General features: G+C 41.5%; 2 protein-coding genes across 8 annotated transcripts in view; both read left to right on the top strand.

Moving 5' to 3' along the window:
- Positions 1-225: 225 nt before the first annotated feature.
- On the top strand, positions 226-18,113 carry jcadb (junctional cadherin 5 associated b). 3 transcript variants are annotated; one of them, XM_011486159.4, is made up of 4 exons: positions 226-389; positions 7,024-7,453; positions 10,993-14,852; positions 15,105-18,113. In XM_011486159.4, exons 2-4 carry the CDS (start codon positions 7,131-7,133, stop codon positions 15,137-15,139), a joined length of 4,218 nt encoding a protein of 1,405 aa, XP_011484461.1. In that variant the 5' UTR covers positions 226-389; positions 7,024-7,130; the 3' UTR covers positions 15,140-18,113. The 3 variants fall into 3 exon arrangements, with proteins under 3 accessions (XP_011484461.1, XP_020566316.1, XP_078790333.1); XM_020710657.3 differs by lacking the exon at positions 15,105-18,113 and having other exon boundaries at positions 10,993-15,062; XM_078934207.1 differs by lacking the exons at positions 226-389; positions 15,105-18,113 and adding an exon at positions 935-1,145 and having other exon boundaries at positions 10,993-15,062.
- A 2,978-nt stretch (positions 18,114-21,091) lies between these two features.
- svilb (supervillin b) overlaps positions 21,092-26,698 on the top strand; it is a 66,609-nt gene continuing 61,002 nt past the window's right edge. For 2 of the 5 annotated variants that reach the window (XM_078934206.1, XM_020710656.3), the window contains exon 1: positions 21,092-21,348. The gene's annotated coding sequence lies outside the window, so the exon portion shown is untranslated. The remainder of the gene's footprint in view (positions 21,349-26,698) is intronic. The other 3 variants (XM_020710655.3, XM_078934200.1, XM_078934198.1) reach the window with 3 other exon arrangements.

Here is a 26,698-nt window from a genome sequence, read left to right as displayed (position 1 = left end):
CATTGTATTTGTATTAATGCTGCAGAAGAAAAACCGAAATCTCCTCAGTCTGCCTTAAAGCTCAAAGACCAACCTGCCCATAGCTGTGATTCAAGGCAGTGTGCAGGACCGAATGAGAGGAAAACGACTGTTGCTATGAAAAAAGGGAAAGTTAAGGAAAGCAGTCTGGAAGAAACCATTCTGACATCCATTTCTGTGACTGCCTGAGTGTGAGGAGCCCACCCCACCTCAGCTGTGGTGAGGAGAGCCCAGCCCAGGCAGCCAGCAACCAGCGCGTCTGTGCCTACCAATCGGCATGCTCGGCTCAGGCGGTGTGCATTGCTCTTCAGTCTCAGCAGCTGAAGCTGGGCGCAGGGGAACTGCGACGGCCGCGCCAAGCATCTTCTCAGGTATGTGCCGCTACGCCCTCCTTCGTCTTTGCGATGCTCCGGCATTATTTTTCTGCTGCTTGCTGCTGCAGGCACCGGCGGGTTACCAGGGAGGGGTTGCTATGTCCTTTTATTTTGATTCTTTCCCCCGCTCCCCACCTTTTTTTTTTTTTTTTTTTGGGGGGGGGGGGGGGGGTGGCTCACGTAGCCCCGGTGAAGGAAGCGGCGCTCCCTCGGTAAACACGGAGGACGCATCTGCAGGCGCTCCTGTCCTCGCGTGCGTTAACTTGCGCACGCCTCCAAATGTTCGCCCGCTGCGCGCCGCGGAGCCGCCGCCGCTCGCTTCGCAGGATTCAAACATTTCCACTCAGTCCATGTTTAACTTGCAGCAGGATTGTTTCCCTCCCCCCTGCTAGGCGCTGACTTGCGGCACTGAGGCAGGTATGGGGGGGGGGGGGGGGGGTATCCTAGCTGTCAGTTTTCCTGTGAAAATAAAGACTGCAGAGGACTGCACGGCTAGGTCATGCTGTATTCATAATGCATAGCGTCTCCATCACAACACTTATGTTTTATTGATACCTGTGCTGTGATACAACGCGCCTATTTCAGTCAGTCATTCATGGAGAGTTCTCCAAAGGGAGAATGTGATGGACTTAGTTAAGAGCTGTTAATTAAAAACGTGCTGAACTTGTGTTTTGACTGAGTTTGCAGGGATGATCCCACCCCCACCCCACCCCTGATTAGCCTGATCTGTAGCTCTGCTCTCTCTGTCACTAGGTAAGATTTAGGTGCACTCCCTTAGCAGTTAGGGTGGTGCTGCCTGCTAGTGCTGATGTGTTACAGTGGCCACTGTCTGTGCATGCAGGCTCTCCAACCAAGCCAGGCCTGGCTGCATGCTGGGGGCCTCCTCACCGTGCCCCCCATGTGTGATCATCAAACTCCTATTTTTTTAAAGAGCAAATTTAAATTCACGATTGAAAGTTTAATAAAGTAAGTTTCCGGGAGACAGTCCTCTAAGAAAACTGACGTGAAACAGGACAGCACTTTTAATTAAAATCAACTTTTAAGTTGACCTTTTTTGCCCCCCCTCCTAGAAAATCAGGTGTTTCTGACCAGAGCAAAGGTCCAGAATTGGTTGTTTGGTGGAGAATAATGATAGTTTTGTTGTTGCTATGCAAAAAAAAGCTCATGTGCTTCATTTCCCCTGCAATCATTTGAAGCTTTGACCTTGTCAAAAAAGAGCAGTTTTGTGACTGGCTGGCTTTGCCTCTCCTATAGAAATGCACTTTGAAAAAATAGGATTTTTTTTCCCACTTTCACTCATAACAACCCCCCCCCCCTCACCATCTTCCTCCTGCTTTTACCAAACTTAAACAGTGGGGAATAGTTTGAGGATGGAAAAAACTCTTTCTGTCTTTCCTCGCTTGATGTGTCCTAATGCAGCTCTGCTCTTTAGTGAACTGCTCTGTTTTTGACTTGTGTCCTTGACAAAATCCTGAATGTGGATTTTCTTTGCAGCACCATAAACATTTAGGCTGTTTCGATGCACTACCAGCTGTGGGTTCATTACTGAAATTAAGTTTTGCAATGAAACAAGCAGAAACGTTTGAAAAAGCACCAGAGAAGCAACATTGACAAAGTTCTGAGCGAGGAAATGTTAAGGTCACTTTAAGGTCAACCCATTTGAGTTCAAACGGGCTTTGCTGATCTCAGTTCAAAAGTGCTGCAGTGTTATATGAATCAGTTTATCAATACAAAACATGCAGCAAATAATTTAAAACTAACTTACATGAAAAATGAAATGTCATTGTTTTAGTAAGCAATTTGATTTAAATGTCTTCATTTAGCAAGCGATTTAGACTTTTTTTTGGTAGTCTGCCTAAAGTCAATTCCTTTTCAGTAAACTATAAATCTATGAAAGCATTTTCTCATAGCTGGAAGTGTTTTGTTTATTTATGTCAAATGAGTTTTTTTCAGGTGTTTAACGACCCACTCCGGTCATCTTGTGATCTATTGTCAAAGCATTCCCAGTGGTCTTTTAACTATTACCAGTATGCTGGGTCATTTTCTAGGACATAGTCTCTGCAGAGCAGCAGTACATCATTAGAAATTCACCTCTGAGTTGTGCAGAGGACTTATGGTGAGGAGGATCTCCTTCCCCATGTCTAATCATCCATCTGTTTGCATGCATTTTGGATAGCTTACAGCCCCTCACAACCCCAACCTGACACTGCCAGTGCAATAAATATGGCGAGGGATAAATACTGTTAGCCAGATGCAGCTCAGACGAAGAAATCAAAGGCGTACATGGATCTATTTGTCTGGAAGTGGATGCATCAGAATGGAGCAGTGCCGTTGTAGTTTTTATTGAAGCTTTTCCCAACACCATATTTTTGGCTTCTGATTCGCAATGATTTGAATAAAGAAATACTCAGACATACAATTTTGAGTTAAAGTTTCTTTATATTTGTCCTCCATCATTAGAAAAAAGTCTCAACAACATGTTAAAATCTGCAACAAAAAAACAAAACAATTTTCATTAGAGTGGGTCGCTAACAGTGGATTTAAAACAGTTCTTTATCATGTCTAAGAAACAGATTAATTTACCAGATTTGCCTTTAAGTCACACTTAAATGGCACTTAAAACTAGAAAAATGAATAATGCAACAGCATTAAGTGGCAGACCACCACACCCATCTCAATCACTGATGATTGAAAGTGTTGTTGCTTTATGAAGATTTTATGGAAATTTGGGATGAAAAGCAGAAATAATCTGCTGTTCAACCTTTATTCTTGGGAGATTGATCAACCACCACTGGCTTGAAGCCAAAGAACCACAAGAAGCAGTTAATGCAGGAAGTTCAGATGTAATAAACATGGCATAAACTGTTAGATTTGTTGTAAATAAACCACGTAGTAGTGTTTTAATTGTTTGTTTTGTGTATTCTTTTTAAGTGTGTTCGTTGCTTTTACTGTTTCTGTTGTGGTAATGTAAAATGCACAGAAGCTTCTACAAATATGATTATAAATAATAAGAAAATTGCTTAAAATGCAGCACTCCTATGTAAAAAGTATTGTAATTTCTTATTGTAAAGTAGCTGCAAAGAAAATCCTAAATATAGTTGTGGCAGTTTCCATAATGGATCACTAAAAAAAAAATCAGAAAATGGAATGAAATGTTTCCAATCATTCCTCTGATTGTTGTGTTGTTTTCTTTAAAAACCTGAACTTGTGAGTTTATTCTAATATTTTGTAATGGGCAGAATCAGATTAAAAAACAACAAAATGAAAGGATAATTAGACACTTTAATCTTAAACTGAATTGACCCATATTTCGATGGCTTTTTAAAATGTTTTGATTGATCAGCGATGTTAAACTAAAGCACACTGTCTGCGAGTAATGAAAAGTATATGATGTAGCGGTACTGCAAGTTAACCCTTGTGCTATCTTAGATGACCCCACCCTTACATTGACGTGTTCTCCCTACCATGACAAAGGTGGATAAAGGTGGAAAGATTTCATGTAATCCATGGACACCAGTGAAGATCACAAATCATTGAAGAAAAAAGGTTCAGAGCACTGTCTAGTGGGTCTAGATGACCCAACTCCCAATGTTAAAGTGCCTAGGATAGCAGTTTTAAAGGCTTGTAGATTTATCATCCCTCAACAATACCTTTGTGAAGACTTTTTCTGAAACTTTGATGAAGGTTTTGCGTTTGAAAGCTGTCTGCTGTCATCTCCAGGCAGGACAGACTGTTGCAGCTATAATTAATGCATCAGACGGACAGCCACACTTCACCCAGAGACGGGAGCGCAGCAACTTAACAGACGACTTCATTATGCCGACATGAAAGTGCAGGTTTATTTTTGTCATCTTGTTGCACAAGATGAGACAGAAAATCAATGAAAAATCTAGCAGACCCTGTTTCAACCTTTTAAAATGCGTTAGTTTGCCTAATCTGTGATCATTTTCATTTTTAACTAAATTCCACCTTCAATTTAAGATGTTTCCTACTTAAGGGAGTTGGAACTTGTTCATCTAAAACATTTTGGTCTATTTTTCTAAAACGCAATCAATACATATATAATGTAGGATTGCAAAAAGGATCAAACTGATGAATTATGACTGCAAGGAACTTATGAACTGTGTTTGACAAAAAACGTTCTAGGCTGTTATAGTCCCTGTGAACCAAAAGGAATTTTAATTAAAATTACAACAATGTTTAGCTAAAATTGACCTCTTCCAGCATATCTATTAAATAATTTAATGACTGGTGATTTTGCATTACACCACTGAAGGTAAAGTGTGTTGATTTTTCTCCTTTCTACCCAATCTCTGGGGATGTAGAGGCCCTATAACCCTTCATGACACTCGCACCCAACAGTGTGAGTGGGAAACAGAGAGGTTCCGGTCAAGGTGTCTGGTACAGCCCCCTTGTGGATTCAAATCTATAATCTCCCAATCTCAGGGGAACACGCTACCACAAGGCCTCTGAGCTGGTCAAACTTATATTGAACTGTGGAATAGTGCCACAATTTAGTATCAGTGATTAAAAGGCCTAGATCGTGCAAAATCAACTTTTTTTGGCTTTTAAGTTTATTATTTTGTTAATTCCTCACAAAAACAACCCCAAAGCGGTATTTTGCTCCATTCACGCATTTCTGAGCATCCATCTAAAACCCTGTTCTCCGAGCACCAGCCCCTCCCAAACCACGAAAACGAGCGGGTTCTCACTTCCAGGAAGAATCTGCTCTGCCAGAACCGCCCCCAGGCTAACACACACACCCACTGTCGGGCATCGGCTAAACGCTTTCATTTTAAACGCACAATGTGCACATCTATCTTTGCAAAACTTTGGAGGCTGTTTGTTTTGACAGACAGATCTTAATTGTCATTGAAAATTGTTAAAAAACTGAGAAAACAATTAAAAAAAAAATAATATAAAGAAAGCTCCCAAACTTTAATTTATTAGACGAGATCCAGGTTTAACATTTTGTTGAGCAAAACTCAGACTGCCAAGTCCGGCTTTAGGTTGATGTCATGAAATGAGTGGCTCCTGCAGGAAAATAACACATATTTCATTAAAAAATGTATTATTTAGTGTGCCAAAAGTAAAATAATGTCATATATATGGATATAGTTTATACTGAAAGGTTTAAGAAAAACACAATAAATGCCCACTAAACTATTTGATAAAAAATACATTTAAATTAATGTAACTTAAATAAGTTTGTTTTATGTCATCTAATTTATTTTAAATAGATTTGGCTGCACGATATGAGGAAAACTTGTGATATGCGATAATGGTAATTAATATTGTGATAACCATATAAGTTTCAATATATAAACAAAGAGCAAAACAACCAAAACCATCATTCCCATTTCATTGCAACAGTTTAAAAATTATACTCCAAATGACCCTCATCTACATAGGAGCCAAACATCTAACATATAGGGCTCCATCTGATTGGTCAACAACATGAAGGGGTCCATCTGATTGGTCAACAACATGAAGGGGTCCATCTGATTGGTCAAATGCTAAAAGGGATTTATTTTTTTTGTTAAATGCTTCAAAAGTTGCTATAAGATTGCTTTAGCACATTTAAGGGAACCATTTATTGCAATATTGACTGTCTTTTACGATATGCGTATTTCACAGCTTGATATTGCGATAACGATACATTTTTGTGTAGGCCTATTTAAAAGGATTATCAGATTGTACTTTTTTTTTTACCTTCTTCCATATGAATGGTAATAAATAGATTATTGTCTGTCAGTCTATTCCACTGCTTATGGAAACAATCCCCAGTGTCGGCTTGTTTTTACTTTAACACAGAAATAATTCCAGTCCTTCTAACTTGTGTTTTATCCAGTGAGAGTTACTGCAGTAAATGTGGTCCAAACGCTGCTCTCAGTGTCAGGAGGATGAGGGATTGTCACGGCAGAGGACCAATGTTTCAACTAGAACCTAGAGCCTTTTGTTCGGGTCAAATCCATTTTTCCAGTGTTCTGCTGCCCCACAAAAGGGCAAGAAACCATCATTTAGGCAGTGATTTAGTAATTAGACTAACAACTCTCAATGATTAAATTAATGAACAATTGACGGGTATTTCAGACACTAAAGGGATTGGATTTAAAGTATTTGTAGTGAATTCACTGATGTGCTACTAAAGATGTTGTCTTCTCCTTTGACATGAATTTTTAAAAACAAGCTATCAAAAAAAAAGCTGAAGATGACAATTTGATAAATTGCTGTTGTCCACAGAGAGTCATAAGTGTTTGTGCTATGGAGGGTCAGCGCAGCATCTGCAGATAAAACCCCCCATCAGCACACCGTAACCCTTGTTCTATCCTAGGCACTTTAACATTGGGAGTTGGGTCATCTAGACCCACTAGACAGTGCTCTGAACCTTTTTTCTTCAATGATTTGTGATCTTCACTGGTGTCCATGGATTACATGAAATCTTTCCTCCTTTATCCACCTTTGCCATGGTAGGAAGAACACGTCAATGTAAGGGTGGGGTCATCTAAGATAGCACAAGGGTTTTTAAAAAAGAAGCATCTGTTTTGTCGGATCAGCCGGATTGTTTTGAGAATGACACATTCGGTCTAGGTGCATGCTGTTACATGTTACCTCCCTGTTCTCTCCTTAGTGATGGCTGCTGCTGAGCAACCGGGCTCCAGCTTCCACCAGCAGCACTGCGCATAAGGCAACACACCCACCTTTGCCCTCCTGCCCTGAAGTGAGAGCGACGCCACCATGTACAGCGTGGAGGACCTCCTCATTTCACACGGATACAAACTGCCCAAGAGCGGCCCCCCGTCTGCCACGCCTTATGAAAAGCGCCCCGCCGACGGCCACCGCGAACTCGTGGATAACAGGGCGGGCCGGGGGACCCTGAACGGGAATGAGGCAGAGAGGGGGGCATCTATCACAGGCATCTACGGCAGCAAGCAGGTGCTGGTGAAGGCCTACCCCACTGATAACGAGAGCGCGGAAAGGAACCAGAGGAGAAAAGAAGCCGGCATCGGTATCCTAGGTGACGCTCAGCCCTTGGGTGATTCTCTCGCCACAGATAGTGGGTGAGTATTTTTTTCCCTGTCTTCTGCAATCCCCCACACCCTTTTACCTTCTCTATTCTCTTCTCACTGGGGCCCTTCAGTATTGCATGCAAAACTGAGTCTGCAGTGCGCTGTTTTTTTTTCCTCCCTTCCCCTCTCTTCCCCTCCTTCGAGAGCTGCAGAAGATTGTGGCTGCAGCAGGACTGCTGACATTTCTTACAGTGAAATGTGAAGAAATATAAAATGTGCCTCGCTACTCTCTGGAGCTGTTAAGACTCCTCGTGGGGATGGGGCCCGCTCCTCCGTAGAGCGGTCTCCCCTCTGCAGCCTCGACAAGGCGGGCAGATGTAAACAGCAGCACTAGACAGTAAGCAAACGCAGGGAGAGTGAACATGCCTGAAGACAGGAGCATAATCACTCCACTGTAAACACTGGCACATTGAATCACGCCCAGCACGTGCTCTGTGATGTAAGCATGTTGCTGGGCAAGTATGCACAGCGCAGCTCTAACCCACCATACAGTAGCATATGCTGCTGAAGATGATCCATTGACATTGCTGCTGAGATGAATGAGTGCACTGACTAAGAGTGCCTTAGTACGGTGCAGACTCTTTTTTTTTGTCAGATCACTTTAATAACTGCGGACCCTAAATGTATGCAAAAAAAATAATGACATTAATTTTGATTTTTATTATCAGATTTATTTGAAAGATTTTGCCAACTGCAAATCATCACAAGCTTCTGCAGTGACAGAAATCATCCACACTGGAGATAATGCAGGTCCTACTGCAGCATTTTTGATTTAATTATTTCAGCCAAGTTTCTGTGTCGCCAGGCAGACTTTAACAGCAGTATTTTGACGATTGATGGTTATTGCTATAAATAGGTTATTATTTTACAGAAATGGACAATTACATAAAAGTTATTAGAATAACTGCTCTGAAAACTAAAACTTTATAATCAAAGTTAAATTAAAGCGTGAGTTGCGTTAGAAGGCCTTCAGGCGCTAGCTGCCCCAGCCCTTACTGGCTGAGCAGCTCCTAGATGCCCCTCAGTTTCTCCTTTCTGCCTCTGCCACTCTGGTCAAAGCTGCTAAATAAACTATTTTTTTAAAATGGCGGCTTTTCTGTTGATTTCATCTTCATAGTAACCGTTTTAATTCTTTGGTAACGTTGGGGTGACAAACAGGTTCGTGTAATTTTTAGAAGACTTGGCAAAAGTAGATTTTGGGATTTCCTTGGCAACGTAGGTTTTTTGTTAACCTTATCCACATTTCTAGCAAGGTCATATCGAATGTCATATTGTTTCGTTTAGCTCTTGCCAAGGATTCTTGTATGACCTTTTTACAGTATTCTGATAAGAAAATGCGAGCAAGAGGAAAATGCCACGTTTGTGAGCTCGCCACACCAACCCTGTTCAAAATCTACAACTTCTAATTCCAACATTTTTTCCCAAGTAGTGTCCCAATGATGCTTGAGGAGTTAAGAGACGATAGATCGAAATCCCTTGAAAAGGTACTAAAGGTGATTTTTTTTTCCAATTCAAGATGGTGCCCTCTTCCTGAGGTCAAAGGTTAATAAGACTGTAGTTGTAGTTTTAGGCCGAAACCGAATTTTTCCCCTACCCCTCCAATTGTTGGGGCATTGGGAGGAGTAGGGTTGTCCAAAATAGTTTTTTAAGGGTTACCCCTCACGGCTGAGGGATGCCGAGCCCTCCACTGGGAGGGTGTTCCGCGGCAGGGAGGTGAAGCGCTTTACTTCCTATGGGTGTGCTCTGATGCACAGAAGTTTACATTTAAATGTAAGTAATTACTTTTTGTTTTAGCATGACCTTTTTAAAGTTATAAAACCAATGTGATGTATTTCCGAGCTCTTGCAGCTCTGCTCTAATGTAGCTGACTGGCGACTGTTGATGACGTCATCCAGTGGGAGTAACGTCTGAATGTAAAGACACTATTTTTCCATAATTCTCCGTTTGGAGGGCTAAATGTATGAATACGAAGAAGCCGTAGGGGTAAGGGAAGATATCGGATTCAGCCTTAGACTTTAGCTGGCAATAGCTGTGTTTCCATTACATTTATGTGCCAAACTTTATAAAAATTTTAGAAATGTTGAAAAAAAAACAATTTCACAATTACACTGGTTACGTTAAATCATAATTATGGGAATAAACACAAACCAACTTATTCAGTCATTCAAAAACATGGCAATGGATTTGAACAAATTTTTTTTTTTACTGAGGATACATTCAAATTTCTGCCACGGTGGTAGCGCTGATAATCATCTTTTAAAGGAGACAAGTTTTCCTTTTTCATATTGTGCAAAAATGTGAAAATCATAGAACATCACTCTTTGCCACTAAATGGCTGCCAACCCATAGGTTTTGTCCTGTCCTATAATCATTTCAAAACTTCCTTTGGATATCCCCTACAAGTGTGTTTTGGTTTATTTAGTGGATGTAAAAATATTTTTCTTGAACTCCCATTCATTTGTTCCATTCATTCTTTGATGGATTTGGCCACTTTAGTGTCATAAGTTTTTAAAAGGCGGGGGGGTCATTCACTATGCCCAAAATTCATTTGGACCGAGTATGAGGTGTGTGCAAATTCTGGTAAGTTTTTGATCATGTAGTGGGGGTCAAATCTTTGCTCAAAGGCACAGTAAGAGAAGAGAATTTTGAAAACATTCTGGTCCTTGCCGTCCAGGACTGCTGCCGTCCGTAATTATTATGTGTAGTGTTGTTGACAGAAAGTCATCAGAGCTCTTTTTTTTTAACTTTTAAGCCCAAAAATGCTGTTAGTCTTGTTATTTATTTTACTTATATGCTTTTTATATTTCATAATTATCCTGGTTTGCAATCACACCTTTTCCTGTAATCAAATTTTCTTTTAAGCTACTATTAGTGGCTACATGGTAAAAAATATGGAAATTTTGAATGTATTTTTTTATGTCTTGTATCTGTCGATTGTGCTATATTTTTAAAGACATTGTTTAATCTTGCCAAGTGAGGGGATGTGATCAAATAAAATAAAGCATACAGACCCTTTTGCTTTTACATCTCATCGGGTAATGGGATGTTTTTGCCGAGGCTTAAACAGCCACCGTCGCTGGCCAGATGACCAGCTTCCAAGACAGGGTCAGCATAATTTAATATGCAGATCATATTGCAGTAGCATCTAAATTTCATGGTGTCTTCAAGGGACTCTAGAGTTGCTGACTTAAGCGCTTCTGTCTCGTATGTGCAGTCTCTTCTTGATTAAGTTCTGTTGGAAAGCCAATCCTGCCAATGCCAAAATATTGTCTTTGAACAAAAACACATGGGCCACTTGTGATGTTAAAAGATTTATAAAAATTGCAAAAAATATGAATGTGATAGTTAATCCCTTTATATCCCTTTATGAATTTGTGAAATGAAAAAAATATAGATATTTCAAGAACACCAATATACAATACATAATTTGTAAGATAAAAGCATAGTAAGCATCTTTATAAATGCTTGTAAGTATCTTATTGAAACAACATCGGGGTCTCTGTTAATGACAAACTTTTTGTTTATTATAGATTCTACGATGTTCCCAGTTTGACCTATTCTGAACCTCTGAGCTACGATGAGAGGGATCTTTCCTACTGGCGGAGGCGAGGTCAGGACTTCAGCATCCTTCTGGACTATGCTGATGGCAGGGAGCTAAGGGCCTCCGCTGGAGCCTGGAGGCCACAGGCCCTGATCACTGCAGAGGAATACAGAGCTGAGAGGCAAGCGCAACAGTTATGGGAAGATCTCTCCTGGTTAAGGGATCCAGAAGCAGGCCCTGGTCAGCTCAGGGTGACTGGGGAAAGGAAGTGCCAAAGTCTTGGTACAGAGGACTGGAGGCCTGCTGTGGGTCTGGGGAGGCAGCTGTCGGATGGGGACGGCGAAAGGTGGGCCAGAGATCAGTATCGTCTAAGGACACCTGAGGGTTTCTTTCATCCTAGAACTAAAACAAAGTCTCAGTCTCTCCCCAGAGTTTTGTCCCCTGATGGAACTGACAGCAGAGAGCTCATTCCATCAAGACCTAGCTTGCCGGATAGACAAAGATTAAGCAGCACTGTTTTCTCTGGACCCTACAGTCGGTATGTTTATGGTGGTGTAAGGGACAGATGGAGTAGGAATGCTGGGCCAAGTAGCCATGTTGCACTTTTACCAAAGCCCAGGTTCAGCAGGCCTTTAAAGCCTCCTTCATACGAGATTCACCAGCAGACCAGGGGTAGCGCCGAAATGCTTGCTATAGACCAGGGGGCCAAACAAAAGGACAGATCTATCTACTACTCTAGGGGGGTGGATTTGCGGCAAGACTATTTCGCACAACACTCTGCCATCTCTGGTATGGAGCCACCTGGTTACATTCCACCCCCCTCTTATAAAAGAGCGCCACCCCCAAGAGCAGTTACTTTCAACCGCAATGAACTGGCAAACTTTAGATGGAGAGCTGAAACTTTGCAAATGTCTAGCTCTGATCCTGGAAGGTGGTTTTCCAGGCAGGGGAGTGGCTCATGGTTGGAATATTATGGAGAGCGCACTGCATCCTATAGAAAACAAGTTCATTCTGGGCCTGAAGAAGAAACAGGTCAAACACGCCAATTACCCATTGAAGAACCAAGGGTGAAGCAAATCTCAGGAGGGCCTAGCGGAACTTCTCTACCCGACTCAGACAAAATCCATAACATCAACAAAGAGATTCCATCCGCTAAGACTTTAGGACAATCTACACATGATAGTGCCTTTCCTTCCCAACAGCAGCCAGCACCCAATACCGAAACACGCAAAGCAGCTCCCAGCGACAACGACAGCAGTAATCGGTGGTGCAACAAGGTCATTAGCAAGAAAAGTAACAGTGTGGGTCCTGAACAAAACCGTAGTCAATTTCTTCCCTCGTCAATTCTTGGTAAACCTCCACCACCACCAAGTAAGCTGCCAGACCAGGGTGTCTCTGAAACTGTGACAGAGGTAAAGAAAGTGGAACAACCAGAACCACAAGAGAAAGACAAATCCAAGAACCTAAAAAAGAGACTTAGTGAAACTATCTTCTGTTTGGTGTCTGTCCCTGCCACACCACAGCTCTGTGGGACAATTCGTGATCAGAATAACAACAACGAGAAGTCGCCAGATCCAGCAGGCAGTCCGAGTGACAACAAAACTGGCCATTTAACAAACCAAAGTCTCCAAAGCACATCTTCAGCTGAAGCTGAGCTGCAAGCACTAACTGGTAGCATGGCAAGCAGTAAGACAAGCAGTAGAGCTAGCAGCAAAATGTTTAAAAAACTACCCTGTAGACCACCTAAAATAAACCATTACAAGGAGCTGAAGCTGTCTGGATCCTGGCCTGCTAATCAATATAGAGACCAGGAGACTCAAACGAGCCCAGAGGCCCAAAAACCCACTTCTGAAAACAAGGAAGCACAACAAGAACCTGCCCCTCCTGGCACTGAGGTTGCTTCTGACAACAGCGGTGTAGTGGGCACTGCCTTTAGTTTTCCCATACAAGGCGTAAAAAGTCTTAAATTGTCAAGCAACAGCGCCTTCTCTCTGACCTCCACCTTCTCCAGCCAGCTGAACAAGAGCACAGTTCAGCAGCAAACAGTTCCACCTTCAGGAAATGCGGAGGAGGCCAAACCAGCAGCCAGCAGCGGCCAAGAGACTTTTGAACAACTGCGACTGAAACCAACCACGCAACGACCATGGGACGCTGTCAAAGAGCTGGAGATGATTCAGAAAGAAGTTCAAGAGGAACAGCAACAGCAGATGAACAAGCAGCCCAGTGTTGACAAGTGCATAGAGGATCTCAATGAGGCTTACAAAGACATTTTGGAGCTAGGTACTGCCGGCAATAAAGTCTCAAATGGTTCAGTTCAAATTCCTGAACGTATCAAAATTCGGCTAACATCAGAACCTCTCAACAAGCCCAGCAGCCTTAGACGCAGTGCAGTAAGCTGGTCTGTTGACCCGGAATACAGAGAAATCAAGAGTGCTTTCTCCAGGCCAGCAACAAAGTCAGTAACATTTAGCAAGCAGCTTAGAGAAGAACTTCCAGTCCCACCAAGGGAGACAGGCTTCAGAGAATACAGGGTTGTTTCTCATGTTTCACGTAGAAGGAGCAACGATGGCAGGACGGTAAAACTGGACCTGCCAGATGAGCCCATTGAGACACCACTTTGTGACTTCAGCCCAACCACGCGCACCACAGCAGCTGAGGTGCCATGGGCAGATCGGCAACCCATGCAAGATGCCTCCACCCTTACTAGTCCTCCAGATTACGAGGACATATGTCAGGCTTTGCGTCAGTCTAAAGATCCGACGGACAATAGAGGCTCTGCAGGCCTTTCCAGATCTAATGACTCAGAGCTTCTTCAAGACCTCAGTGCTAACTCTGAAGAAGATTGCCCCATTTGCAAAAGAGAGCTTGAGAATCAAATGAGACAGGGTCCATTGCCTCCACTTCATGAGGAGAACAGCTCAGACAGCTCAGCTAATCAAAATGGCAGTCCGCCACAATGCGCTGCATTAGCAAGTCCAGCAGAAAACTTGAAAACGGAGGAGCCAGGTGACTCTAGTTCAAACCAGTCAGGGTCAGAGCAGGGTGTTGAAACAAAAGAGCAGCATTCCCTAACACAAGAAGGAGCTTGTGAGAAATCTGGTGATTCTGAAACGGAAAATATCAACAACTCTAATCCTGCAGAGAGCCTACCAGCAAATGAAGCTACAAAGGACTTTTTATCTACATCCTTAAGTTTAGCAACTGATCTACCTGCAGAACCCCTAGTTGAGGATATTCAAAGTGTTAATGAAACTGTTACAGAAGATGTTGAGCTTAACAAGCAGAAAGCAGATGAAGGAGGAGCAGCCAAAAGTAGTGCAGGCCAAAAGACAACTGAGATGAAAAATGAGTTGGAGGGATGTTCAACAACCGATGACAAGCAGGAGCAAGAGAAGAGGACATTTTCTGTTTCAGACCAACGGGTTGCCCTACGAACTCACCTGGGGAGGGAGCATCCAAGTCTACCAGAGTTTCCACCAGAAAGACTGCCTCTTTCAGTCCCTCCAAACCTAGACAGAAGATTATCTCTGAGTTTGGAGGGAGAAAGGAAGACCAAAGGGCCTTCCCACCGAATCGAGGCGTTGCAGAACAAGCTGGCAATTTCTCCAGGTCGTGTGGCTGTTGAGCGACTGGCCAGGATGAGAGAGGTGGATGTCATTTGCCGTGTGAGACGCCTGAGCATCAGGAGTACTGACTCTGGGGAGGGGGAGGCAGAAGGAGAGAACAAGGAAGTGGAGGATCTGCATCCTGAGCCTCCTGTAGACACAGAGAAAAATCAAGAAAGCCCTCCTTTCCAGCAGGTCGCAAAGGAGACAGTGATGCTAGATGAGAAGAAATCATTGCTCTCAGGTGAGAACAGACATAGTAGAAGTTGTTTACCCTCATCAAACATGTTGGGAGCTGTTGACAATGACTCGCATTAATTGATAGGTAATTTTTTTTACTGTCCCTCCAAATGTAGTTCATTCTGATGGTGACCACCACTTTATTTCATTTTGTAACCAACTGAAATAATTTTTTAGTTCTGATCATTTAACTTGATAAAGAAAAGCAGTCTTTCCTACTGATTATGAATAAATATTGTTGTTCTTCACATCTCAGAGTCCCATGATCCCAGTCCAGGGAAGACAGTGTAGAAAAACCTCCTCCATCATCACCATCTGAGGGTTTTAGCTCCAACACTGTGACCTGGCCACCTTCTAGAATGCCTTCATCTCATCTTGACACTGAAATGGCCTTCTTGTCCGACAAGAGCATTGTGTACACCTTCACCCTCGGCGCTGCATTGACTACTAAGAGTGCTGTTCCACTGCCAAAGGGAGTCCCTATTAACCACCCCGCCTTTCCAAACTGATTTCCCGCCTCCCCTTCTGCTCATGCCCAACTCCATCCTCCTATAAGGTTTCTACTTGTTAGTCTTCTTGTAGCGGCTTGTCTTTTTCTATACTGCCCCCCCCCCCCCATGCTTTTCTCATCGACACACATTATGCAATTCTGTCATGCATACTAGAGCTTCTGTCCATAGCGAAAAGCTGTTTGGCACTCTAAACAAACATGTTTGTTTACGAAGGGAGCTGTTAAGGATATGAATGTAAATGTTTCTTTTAAAGCTTTTATAGTCATAGAAAGGTTTTTGCCACGAACCTGTTCTGTTGCATTTAAACAACACCAAATCAAACTGCGTACCTGATTGTGGTAAGACAACAGCAGTTTTAGAACTGGACATCACTGTCTTTGGCTAAAGAACTGTTTTAATTTTCAGATGAGGTAAATGCGCCTTTTTTTTTAAAAGCCATCATCGCATTTCTCATTGCTTTTGTACACATTGCAAACCATAGATCTCTTCAGTGAAGAGCGACTCTATACAAGATGACATGATAAAGCTATTATATGATACTGGTTCTACACAGAAGAGAGAAAACTGCCTTTTTTTAAGCCCGTGCATAATTCCTGGTCTGATCAGGCGAGTTCTTTGATTTGTCCCTGATCAATTCAATGTAAAACTAAAATTTCCAGGTAATTTCAGGAAGCAATAAAGGCACAGACTAAGTTGGTGATCGGTAACTTTGTCTAACAATGATGGGTTTAGGAATTTAGAACAAAAAAAGAACAAAAAAGAAACGTAGAGCAATATTGTGGAATAGTGGAACTACCTGTAGGAACCCTTGTCAGAAGTCTTAATGTGAACATGTCATTCAGACCGTATTACAGGGAAATGGAGTCGTGTCAGGGTATATGGGCGCTTAACATAGGGTGGGTGCTTTATTTCATGATATCTATCTATCTTCATACATCTGTGCTGTAAAAAAACAAACAAAAAAAAACATTTCACTAAATATTTATTTTTGTTATCATCAAATTGTTAATCCGTTTGCATAATGTACAAAATAAAATATATTTTAAATATTTGAAGAGGAAATTTTGTATTTAACCATGACGTTTTATTTCTCCCTACTTATATTAAGATGAAAGTATCCTATCTGTGTATAGTATCATTCTGAGAGTATACATACTTTTTTAGTGCTTTAAAATTTATCAGAGCGATATAAGCTGGGATGACCCTGTGGTGTGCCTTGAACACACAGTTCGATTTCACTGAGCAATTGGGTTCATCACCTGGAGAGCTGAAAGGATGGAAACTTTCTGATTGTGCCATAACTTTCCTATCTGAAAGCGCTTCTTCAGAAGTTAAGACATAATTGTTGGACGCTCTTTGTGATATTTGACATTTCAGTCCACCCTAACTGTATTTCCTGTTAGAGGTCGAACACGACCTGTGTCTTTATCTTTGTCTTTGTATGTCTTCCAATTTATGTACTGTTGCGTTGTTATGTTCAATAAAATGTGGATTCTTTTCTTTTCCCTTCTTCCCACCCTTTCTTAATTCTATCCCTCTTTCTGACCCATTCCTTTTCTTTCTATCTCTGTTTCTTTCATTTCATGGAGTTTTAGAAATTTCTCTTGTTACCAACACTGACTGCACAACAGTAGGAAGTAGTGTTTAAGTGTTCTAAGCTCCAAATCAGCAAAAATTAGGTACAGATTTAATAAAATGAAGGAAGACATTTTTGTTCATGATTTTTTTGTTCTCTTTTTTCTTTCACATCAGCACTATGGTAGGACTCTATCATCCAGAATTGATTGCTATGTAGCATTTTACAGTTGTAGCATTTGATCAACTCAGATAGTTGCATCTGAATCACCTCTTGTACAATAGAACCATGTGTCGCATTATGTGTGTGTTGCATTATACACCCCAAAATGCCAAAAATGTATGTTCTGAGCACTGTTTCCCACCGTCATGACTTTACTGCTGCGCCTCCGGCTGCAGCAGTACAGTAGCATTATGGATCTTTCATGCTGTTTATCTGGAAAATGCAAACACTGAGTCTAAACTGTGAAGCTCCAATAAAACCAGAAATAGGATTTATGAGAAGAGGACAGTGTGAGCTTCAGTGTTTGGAGATAAATCCAGAGTCAGCATCACAGGGAGGAGAAGCTGGCGTGCCAACGTTACTAACACATCCCATCTCCAGTTCACAATGAGTACTGGAAGGCCTTGCCTCAGTTTTGTTTTGTTCAAACTGCCCCCCTAACAACCTTTAAAAAGCTATTTCAGTGCGTACTCACCCCTGCCCCCCCTGCTCCCAAAAATTGGCATGTTGGGTACACTTGAACATAGTGTCATTTGACTTTTTGTACTGCAGGTTAGGTGCAAACATGAAGTAATTATGCACACTTGTACTATTTTATATTTTCATATGAGATTTAAGTGCTTTTTTTACTCGCAGACATCTTTTTTCTTCTTTGCATGATCTGCAAGAGGGAGGAAGAAAGAAAATGTCTTACATAAAGTATATTTGCATTTGGTAATCCAATAGCAAACCCGTGGGCAAAATATTATGTCTCATAATCTCATTTACAAAACTATGCCAAGTATTCAAAAGCTATTTTTAGAGTAATTTAAGAAGGAGCTCATTCATTTTTATTTCTTTGAAGACATGCCTTTATCTTTTTATCTATAAATACTAGCATAATCCATGGTCATATGATTGTGCTACTGTTGTATATTACTGCAGTCTGATTCATAAATAAACTCTTTGCATGAAAGATGTGTTTGTGATCAATTTCTGCTCAAACTTTGGACTTAAATATTGTTGAGGCGTACATTTTTTTGCAAGTAAGGATGCAAAAATTTCAAAAAGAAGCATCTGCAACGTCGATGCGGACATCAGGGTTCACAACCGGTCAACCGTTTTTATTTTCAGATATTTGACTGAGTGTCAAAGGAGCTTTTATTTTGTGTGTGCAAATCTATCTGTGTGTTATCGCATATGTACTCCTGTGTACCGGCAGTTTCGGCCCAATTACCCTGCCAGACTGTCACACTGTGCTACACTTGCTGGATCAAAGCACCCGCAAACACAATACTTGAGCTGAACTTGTAAAAGGCTCGCAGCGTGTTCTCTGGGGTTTGGCGAGGATCCATCCTCCTCAAAATTCCTCTGTCTGCTATTTCCTTTAAAAAGGAGAGCAAACAGTTGGAGGAGTGGCTTCTCTGTCGGGATGTTCGGGTGCACTTCAGGAGATGCTTGGTGCTACAGGTGGGTTATGTAAAAGGTCTAACAGTGATAAGTCATTGCCTTTTGACCTCAAGAGTGCAGCTGTTCATGAACTGTTTTGGCTCAAAGCTAAATTTCTTTTTCACTCAGAAAATGGAAATAGCCTCATGTTATACGATCAAGGTAAGGAATGTCAGGCAGTTTATTCATAGATTTTTACATTTTCAGTTCATTGAAGGAGATTTTTCAAGCTAAATCTAACTTTATGTATTTAAGTAAATTTTAAATTCTGATTGCACATGATTAACAGAATCAGTCTCAGTTTCCTTTAAAAAGCAGATTAAAAAGCAGTTTAATAAACAAAGACTCTCTAGCTGGATGTTGGTAACAAATCTAACCAAAATCCCCCTCTGATGGCGGACTGCCTTATTCTGCTGAACTTTAGAAGGGCTCAGTGGAATCCGGTTCAAAACAGCAGAGCTCTGAAGTCAACAAGTCATTATAAATTTGAATTCAATTTTAATATCGGAAATCCCATTCACCAATGTTCTTTGTCAGTGTTCTGCAAAAACCTGCAGAAAGACTTCATAAAAACAATTCCGTATTCTGCAAATAAAATAAAAATAATTAAAATATCAACATGATAAACAACACAGCTCTCTTGTAGGGCAAACTATTACTCATCGGGTGTCAAATGGCCACAAAAAGAGGCCAAACAAAGGAAAAAAGTGTTCTGTGCAAAGATTTTCCCTTCAAAAAGTCTTACGGTCCTAAACGCACCACATGTTAAATGGCAGAATAGGTGGGGCGTTTTTCAGAATAAAGGCATAACATCATATTTAATTTGCATTTGCACAAAAAACTGATTCTGTTTGACATTTCCCGGTAGAATGACTCTCGTATGTATCGTTTAACACAGCAACACATGTTTCCTTTGCATGGACACAGTAACGCCTTTATGCTGAAACACTCCTCCTCCTTTTTACAGACCTCAGTGGTCTTCATCTCCAGCTGTCGCTCCGTCACAGCTGCCTTGGTCTCCATGTAAACGCTGTGTCTGTTATCACTGCACACCTGTCAAGCCTGTTTTAAGTCTGTAGTTATCACACAGAGAACTATTGTCCTTCTGCCCTCTTCTCCAACCCACCAGTGCCTGGACTCCACTGTCCCATCAGCGGTTTTAAAAGGAAAACTGTTCTAAAACTTAAAACCAGAAAAAAGGGAATGAACTGACTATAGATCTGAATCTGACAGTTAATTTAAATTCGAAATCCAAAAAACTAGCAATAAAAGGACAGTATATTAAAAATATGAACATTAAATAAGCATGCACAAAACATATGCTACTTTTAATAACCATACATAACACACAAACAAATTATTGCATTTTCATTTAAACAAACTGCAAACATCTGATATTGAAACAGATCAACCATGCTCTGCAGTTCCAAAAACACACCACTAGATGGAGACAAACAGCAAACAAACAAGCTGAAAGCCTATTGATATATAGTATAGAGTTGGGTCATCTAGATCCACTAGACAGTGCTCTGAACCTTTTTTCTTCAATGATTTGTGATCTTCACTGGTGTCCATGGATTACATGAAATCTTTCCACCTTTATCCACCTTTGTCATGGTAGGAATAACACGTCACTGTAACGGTGGGGTCATCTAAGATAGCACAAGGGTTACAGGTACAACTCATTGTTTGACATGCTGCACTGAAAATATTTAAAACGGTGATGATCTTTTTTCTAATTTAATCAAAAAGGTGTTTTCTTGTCTTTTATGTCATTTAGGGAAATCACGTTTCTGTTTATGTGACGTGTTCACAACAGAACAAAGACTAAGCAATATTGTCCATAAGGTCTGTGTCTACAATTGTTTTATTTGCTTTAAATTTTAAGTTGAAACTTTTAGTCTTTAGTTTGGATATAGTTGGAATGTGTCAAATATAGACAGAGCATATTTATGAGGGAAACTTTGATTCAATCTAAGAATGCAACCCCCCCCCCCCCCCACCCCCGACTAATAATGAAAAAGGGCAGAGTTTGAGATGATCTTCTGTGGTCTCTGGTAAAGGAGGCCGGTGTTGTAACTCAGCAGCTACGGACTCAGGTCCCCTCTGGCCTGTTGAATTGTAGTCCGAACAGCTGATTCGATCCCGTGGAAGCCTGATGCTTTTTGGCTATTTATGGCAGATGGCCGTGTATCAGGCACGCTCCCCTCAGCCCATACATGGCTGTTGTGGGATGAGGTTACAGCAGTGATTTTGGCCTGCACTCCCGATCCTTTTGCAAACACTATCGCCTCTTACCACGAGCCCAAAAATCAGAGGGTCCTAAAGCTGATGAACAACAGTAGCTGTTTAATGAACCACTTTTCTGACTTTTGGAACACTTTTAACTGTGGGAGTATTTTTTTCCGGTTTCTATCACCTCCTCTCCTCTGTCTGCAGTTTCCCAGCTCTCCTGTAGTCCCCCTCTTTTCCTCTCCCTCTCTCTTCTTCTCTCTCTGGGCTTGATTTATTTGGCCGGGTGCAACTCAGCCAGAGGGAAAGCACCAGGCTATATTTGTCGGCTGCAGAGGTTGGACCTGCTTCATGGTAGATGGTTGACGACCTGGGATTCTGTGTTGAGTTTCTCGGTCCACATCTGGTCCTCCTGTCTCCTCACCATCAGCTCCCACTGAGGAACTAATTTGGTTTAAAAGCTCATCCTCAAGGCTAACTGAACTTTCCAAAAAACTTTCAACACTTTTCTTTGGGAGAAATATCCAACTGTAAGTACAATTTTTGTCTCTATCTCATAGTAACTATGCATTTATAGACCCAGTAAATATTTGGTCAGTCTATGAAAAAAATTGAATTTGCAATTTGACATAAAAATGTGTTCATTAAATGAGCAAAGCTCATCACATTTAGCAGCCAAAATACAACTCTAGTTTTATGTGGCGTTTAATGGAACAAAACATTAAAATTACAGTATAATATTGTGACAACTGATGATGAAACTGTTTGAGTATCAGGCAGGTCCTAATTTTTAGTATATATTGTTGATTGCTCAGATACCCAGCAGTGTTGTGCCAGAGGCTGGTTGAACTCAGACCTGTAGACTCCTGCTTTTTACTTGGTTCGGGCTGGTGTGTGGTTTAACCACAGGGGTCTTAGCATTCCGAGCCTGAGATTAAAGCTGTATGTTGGTATGCGTCTGCAGGCTGATCCACCGGCTGTGTGTTGAGCCGCGGTGGTGTTCCCAAGCTGGCGTGGCAGCATTTCTCCACAGTTTTGTTTTTGTAATATGTGATGCTGCACAGCAGTTGAATGCCGCTCTCCACCTGCTGCGCCCGTCAACATGAACAGACAGCTTTACAGGCTGGCCTCATGGTCGACCCTCAAATACAAATACAAGACCCAACCTTTAAGAAAAAAACTGCAAGCTGAATTGATTCTTTACTCTTGTATTTTTTCTGTTATTTGTACTTTCAAATGTAGGTGTTTGGGCAGGACAATAGTATGGAACTGACTGCATAAGAAGGCATTTTGTGAAGAAAAAGTGAAAATCAGAAATTTGAGTGACCAAGTTACTTACTGCTTTTGAACTGTCAGAGTGTTTTATTTTACAAGCTTTCTCTGTTGGGATTTCTTCAGCTTTAATCAAAGCCAACCAGTGTGCTGACCTTTCCTGAGTGTGTATTTCCTTTTTTCTGTTGTGTCACTGTTTGGCATCTCGTGGGTGCTCAGAATTGTTCAATGATTTATATTGAATTAAAAATGGCAGAAACATTGTTTCATGGTTTTGCGTAACTTAATTGAACCTTTCAGGCTTTGGCACCGGCTGCTGGTTGTCCGGATCTTTCAGTAACGTTTACCTCATAATGTGTGAGGAGGAAGTATTGAGCCGACACAGCTAATGTAAGTTTAATTTTTGAAAAAGTTCTGTAAAACTCACTGGTAATCAGGTCTTAGATCTTTCTCTGTGCTTTATCCAAAAGTCGCAGAACCAGCTCGTCTTCTCATCCGCCCCTCTGCTCATCCACATCCATATAAGAGCAGATGGTGCAGTGTCCAGTGCAGAGTGACATACAGAGTTGATGCTAGGCAGCAAAGAGGATCACACGTTTGGATCTGAAGCAGGAGGAATGTCAGAGTAAATGTGTAAGGAGGGAGGAGGGAGGATGAAGGTCCCAGCTGTGCGGCCTCAAGCTTACATTTGAACTTTTGCATTGGGGCATGCGCTCTGCATGGGTCCTTGTGTTCACAGTTGCACATCCCCAGTTTGGTTGGCTAAACAGTGAGGTGGAATGACAGCAGACTTTCAGGGCATCATAGAGGAATCCATATTCAAAAAGGAAACTTGGGGTGTTTTCAGACCAGACAGTTCTGGTACGTTTAAAGTTCATTTCGCCCGATAATCTGGAACAAATTTAGTCTGAATACGCTCAGGTGAACTCTGGTCCGGTGCCAGGAACCGCTCTTCGACCCATCTTTTGCGGTGGTCTCTGTAAGTTTACAATCAGACTGAGCTCCGGTTCGGTCTGAGTTTCCTCAGTCTGAATAGGCTCCGTGCTTGGAGCGGAACAACTGGCCTAAAACGGCAACAGTAGCTGGGCATTATGGAATGTACACAGAATAGCGGAGTAACGGTGAGACACAGCAACTCATTGAAATGTGATCGGAATAATGCAGGCTCATTAAAACAAACATGAATGTGATACACATTGTCTTACAGACAATCTATATGTCATGAACACTCAGCGTACCTTCTTAGCTGTCGTCTCCTCAGTAACCGCTTTGCAGCACGCCTCTGCCGTGCCACAGTAGCACTAAAATGTGTTGTACCTGACATTGATACAGACAAAATGTAGGACTTCCATTATTCTTATTTAGTCACGTTGTTTTGTTTAAAAGCTTTGGTTTAAATCCGAAATGTTTGGTAGAAGTCTAAATACAGACCAGACGCAAGATTCATGACTCAATTCGGACCAAAGTAGGTGGACTCAGTCCAGACCGAATGATTTTTCCTGTCGAAACGATGCAGGTTTGCAAGTGAGAAGGGCCACATCTTTGAGAGAGGAGTTTGCAGCAGGATGCTCCCTGATGTAGGTATTTTTTAGCTACCCTTTAGTGAAAAAGTGCCCTATTTAAGTGTGCTACAATATACTTAGTCCATACCTAAAATAAGGCAGCATACTTGAAATCACATTTTTATATATTATGTAAGTATTGTAAACTTAAAATATTCCATTTTGCTCCGAGGAAGTATTCAGTACTTCCTACACTACATGTAAATCGTCTATTGCATACTTGCTATACTTATACTCAATAATACTTAATAAAATAAACTTCAAGTGTGCTACATTTTGCTCAGGGTAAGTTTATTTACACCTTAGCGGGGAAAAAAGATTCAACAATCTACAATATCCACAAAAGAACCAAGAGGACCTGACTGCAGACATCAACGACCAGAACTGAAGAAAAAAAGAAAAACGAAGTGGTGACCCTGAGTGTTGTGATTTTCCCATTTAAAAGCAGGAATTCAGAATACTCTTGGGTCAGGGTTACGCTTAGGGTAGGTTGTCTAATTTCCGCTTCCAGCCGATGATGTCAGGCATCATCTTGTCTGCAGCCAGGTCCCTCTCTATAGAGCCGATAAAGTCCAACTTTAATCAGAGCTTCCCTCAATATGCTATGTTTTTAATTCACTTTGGCACATAATCTATTGATTATCAAACCTATATGTGTTGCAATAAGCTTTTAAGAGACTGCCTGAAAAACAAATAAGAAATCCCAGCTGTGCTCCAAAGTCTACAACTTTCTTTTTAATTGCAAAATATTATGCAGTTAGCTCACAAAAACATGTGATCTTGTGATGTTTACAGGACATCCTTGGGTGTTAGGTTTTATTAACAGCTGCATGACTGGTTCACATGCTGCTTGCAAAGCTTGAGAATTTAAGGAATTTATGTTTTGTTATTCAGATAACGTCAGATGGTGTAACTAATTTAAAAAGAAAATTCCCATCTGACATCGATCCTCCTGAGAGAAATAGTACAGACCGTCTGTCCCCTTCATGAGACGCGAGACGTGGGTTCCAACACGTAGATCAATATTTTTGAGTCAAGATAGATTTAACTATTTTATTGGACGATTTATTAGAAAATAAAAAAGATGGATCATAACAGTTGAAAGGTTATTGACAAACTGATCATTTTCTTCTTAAAGATGGTATCAGATCAGAAATGGAGACCCTCATGTGCTCGTAACTCACCCACCCAAAGTCTACTTCAGGGTTTCATGCCAGTGTTGTTTACTTCCAATAAAAGCCCTATGAATCAGCAGCCAGTGGCACTGACTGACGAGGCTTAATGTTTGTTAAGTGAGAGCCAGAAGAGCGTGAGTTGGATGGGATGCATGACAACCTAAAGGGAATGAAAGGAGGAGGAAGTGGGAGAGACAACAAGGCAGAGCGGAGGAAGGCTGCTGGTAAACAGGACCGGCCTGCGATCTCTCTGAGGCAGCCACTCACCATGCTTGTTGCCTTATTAGGGGCATCTCAAGAGGAGAGGCAGAGCTCTGAGAGGGTAAGGGGGGGGGACTGTGACAGATAGGTGACAAAAAGGCTTCACAGAAAAGTTGCAAGTTTGCAAGAGAGAAGAGCCAGATCCTTGAGAGTGGGGTTTGCAGCAGGACGCTCCCCGGCTCCCCCAGATGATCACTTTAATTTAAAATACACATGAAACATTGGTGAAACATTTAAGTATAATAAGTATACAAATATAAACAATATAAAACATTTTTCTATACACAAAATAACCGTTTCTCTCAAATATTGTTCACAAATCTGTGATAGTGAGCACTTCTACTTAGCTGAGATAAACCCTCCCCCCTCACTGGTGTTCAAGATGCTGATTAGACAGCAGATCATTGCACAGGTGTGCCTTAGACTGCTAACAATAAAAGGAGACTGTGGCATTGTAAAGTGTGATCAAACTGAACGTTTCAGATACTGTACGGTTTGAAAATAGCGTGCCATTGGCGGCAGGAATGTCCACCTGAGCTGTTACTTATTAATTGATTGCTCATTGCTCTACTGTAAGCCGTCTCCAAAGGTGTTTCAGAGAATATGGCAGTACATCCAACCAGCCTCACAACCACAGATCACATGCAACCACACCAGCCCAGGACCTCCACAGCCACGCAGGCAGAGAAAAACAGGTGCATTTAATTGGTGGCATTTTGAATGCACAGAGAGATGCCTTGACGAGATTCTGAAGCCCATTGTGGTGCCATTTAAGCTCGTTTGGGATGCTCTGGATCAACAGATACAACAGCGTGGTCCAGTTACTGCCAATATTCAGCAACTTCACACAGCCATTGAAGTGGAGTGGACTGACATTCCACAGGAGGAGATCAATGTCTGTACAGGAGAGACAGCATGGAGGAGGTTGATTGATAAGCTCAACAGCCAATCAGGATGCAGAACACAGTGCACTGTTAAAAAACAAACAAACACACGACACAGCATGATCGAGGAAGATGAACCCCATCTGTTGGGATTTATTCTGCAACAGACAGTGCTTTTTGGGGGGGGTTCTACAGTTTAAACAAGGAGCTGTCACCGGTGACACCTAAATACCACACGCTCTTTGACATACCATAAATCTTTGGCTGTTTTCGAACAGCTTTTTTCTGTAACAAAATTAGCAGACTTATGTTGATTGCTTAAATACTTCACTAAGGTAAAGTGCTGCATATCAGCGCAAAGCAACTTTTCTCTACTTCAGAATCAACTGCATTTACGTTAATTATGTAAACAGTTAAAAGTAACCGTAGTGAGCACTGGATGGTGTTGAAGGGTTAAAGACAATACAAGCACAGTTGGGTATTAGCTTAAATTGATAATCTGCCTCTGGACTCTCTTCACCAATTGTGTGTCGGCTGCAGTTTTGCCTCCATGTAAGAAGAACTGAAATGTTAATTTGGGATTTATATGGGTTTTTGCTCAGATAATTTAGGCTTTTAGCACCAGTTTTTATCATGATCTTAGACTTTAGTTTAGTTAAAATTATGATTTTAAAGATCTTTTCCTCTTTATTAGTTGTTAGGGTCTCTTCTGTCCAGCAATTTAGT

Source organism: Oryzias latipes, chromosome 17 (genome assembly GCF_053564925.1).
Source record: "Oryzias latipes strain Hd-rR chromosome 17, Olatipes_Hd-rR_3.1".
NCBI lineage: Eukaryota > Metazoa > Chordata > Actinopteri > Beloniformes > Adrianichthyidae > Oryzias > Oryzias latipes.
The sequence above is the reverse complement of the archived record's forward strand: the minus strand, read 5'-3'. Positions and strand labels throughout refer to the sequence as shown.

Coding starts and splice junctions, on each gene's coding strand:
- jcadb (XM_020710657.3), top strand. CDS start 7,131: ATGTACAGCGTGGAGGACCTCCTCATTTCACACGGATACAAACTGCCC. Junction 7,454..10,992: donor TCTCTCGCCACAGATAGTGG/GTGAGTATTTTT, acceptor TGTTTATTATAG/ATTCTACGATGTTCCCAGTT.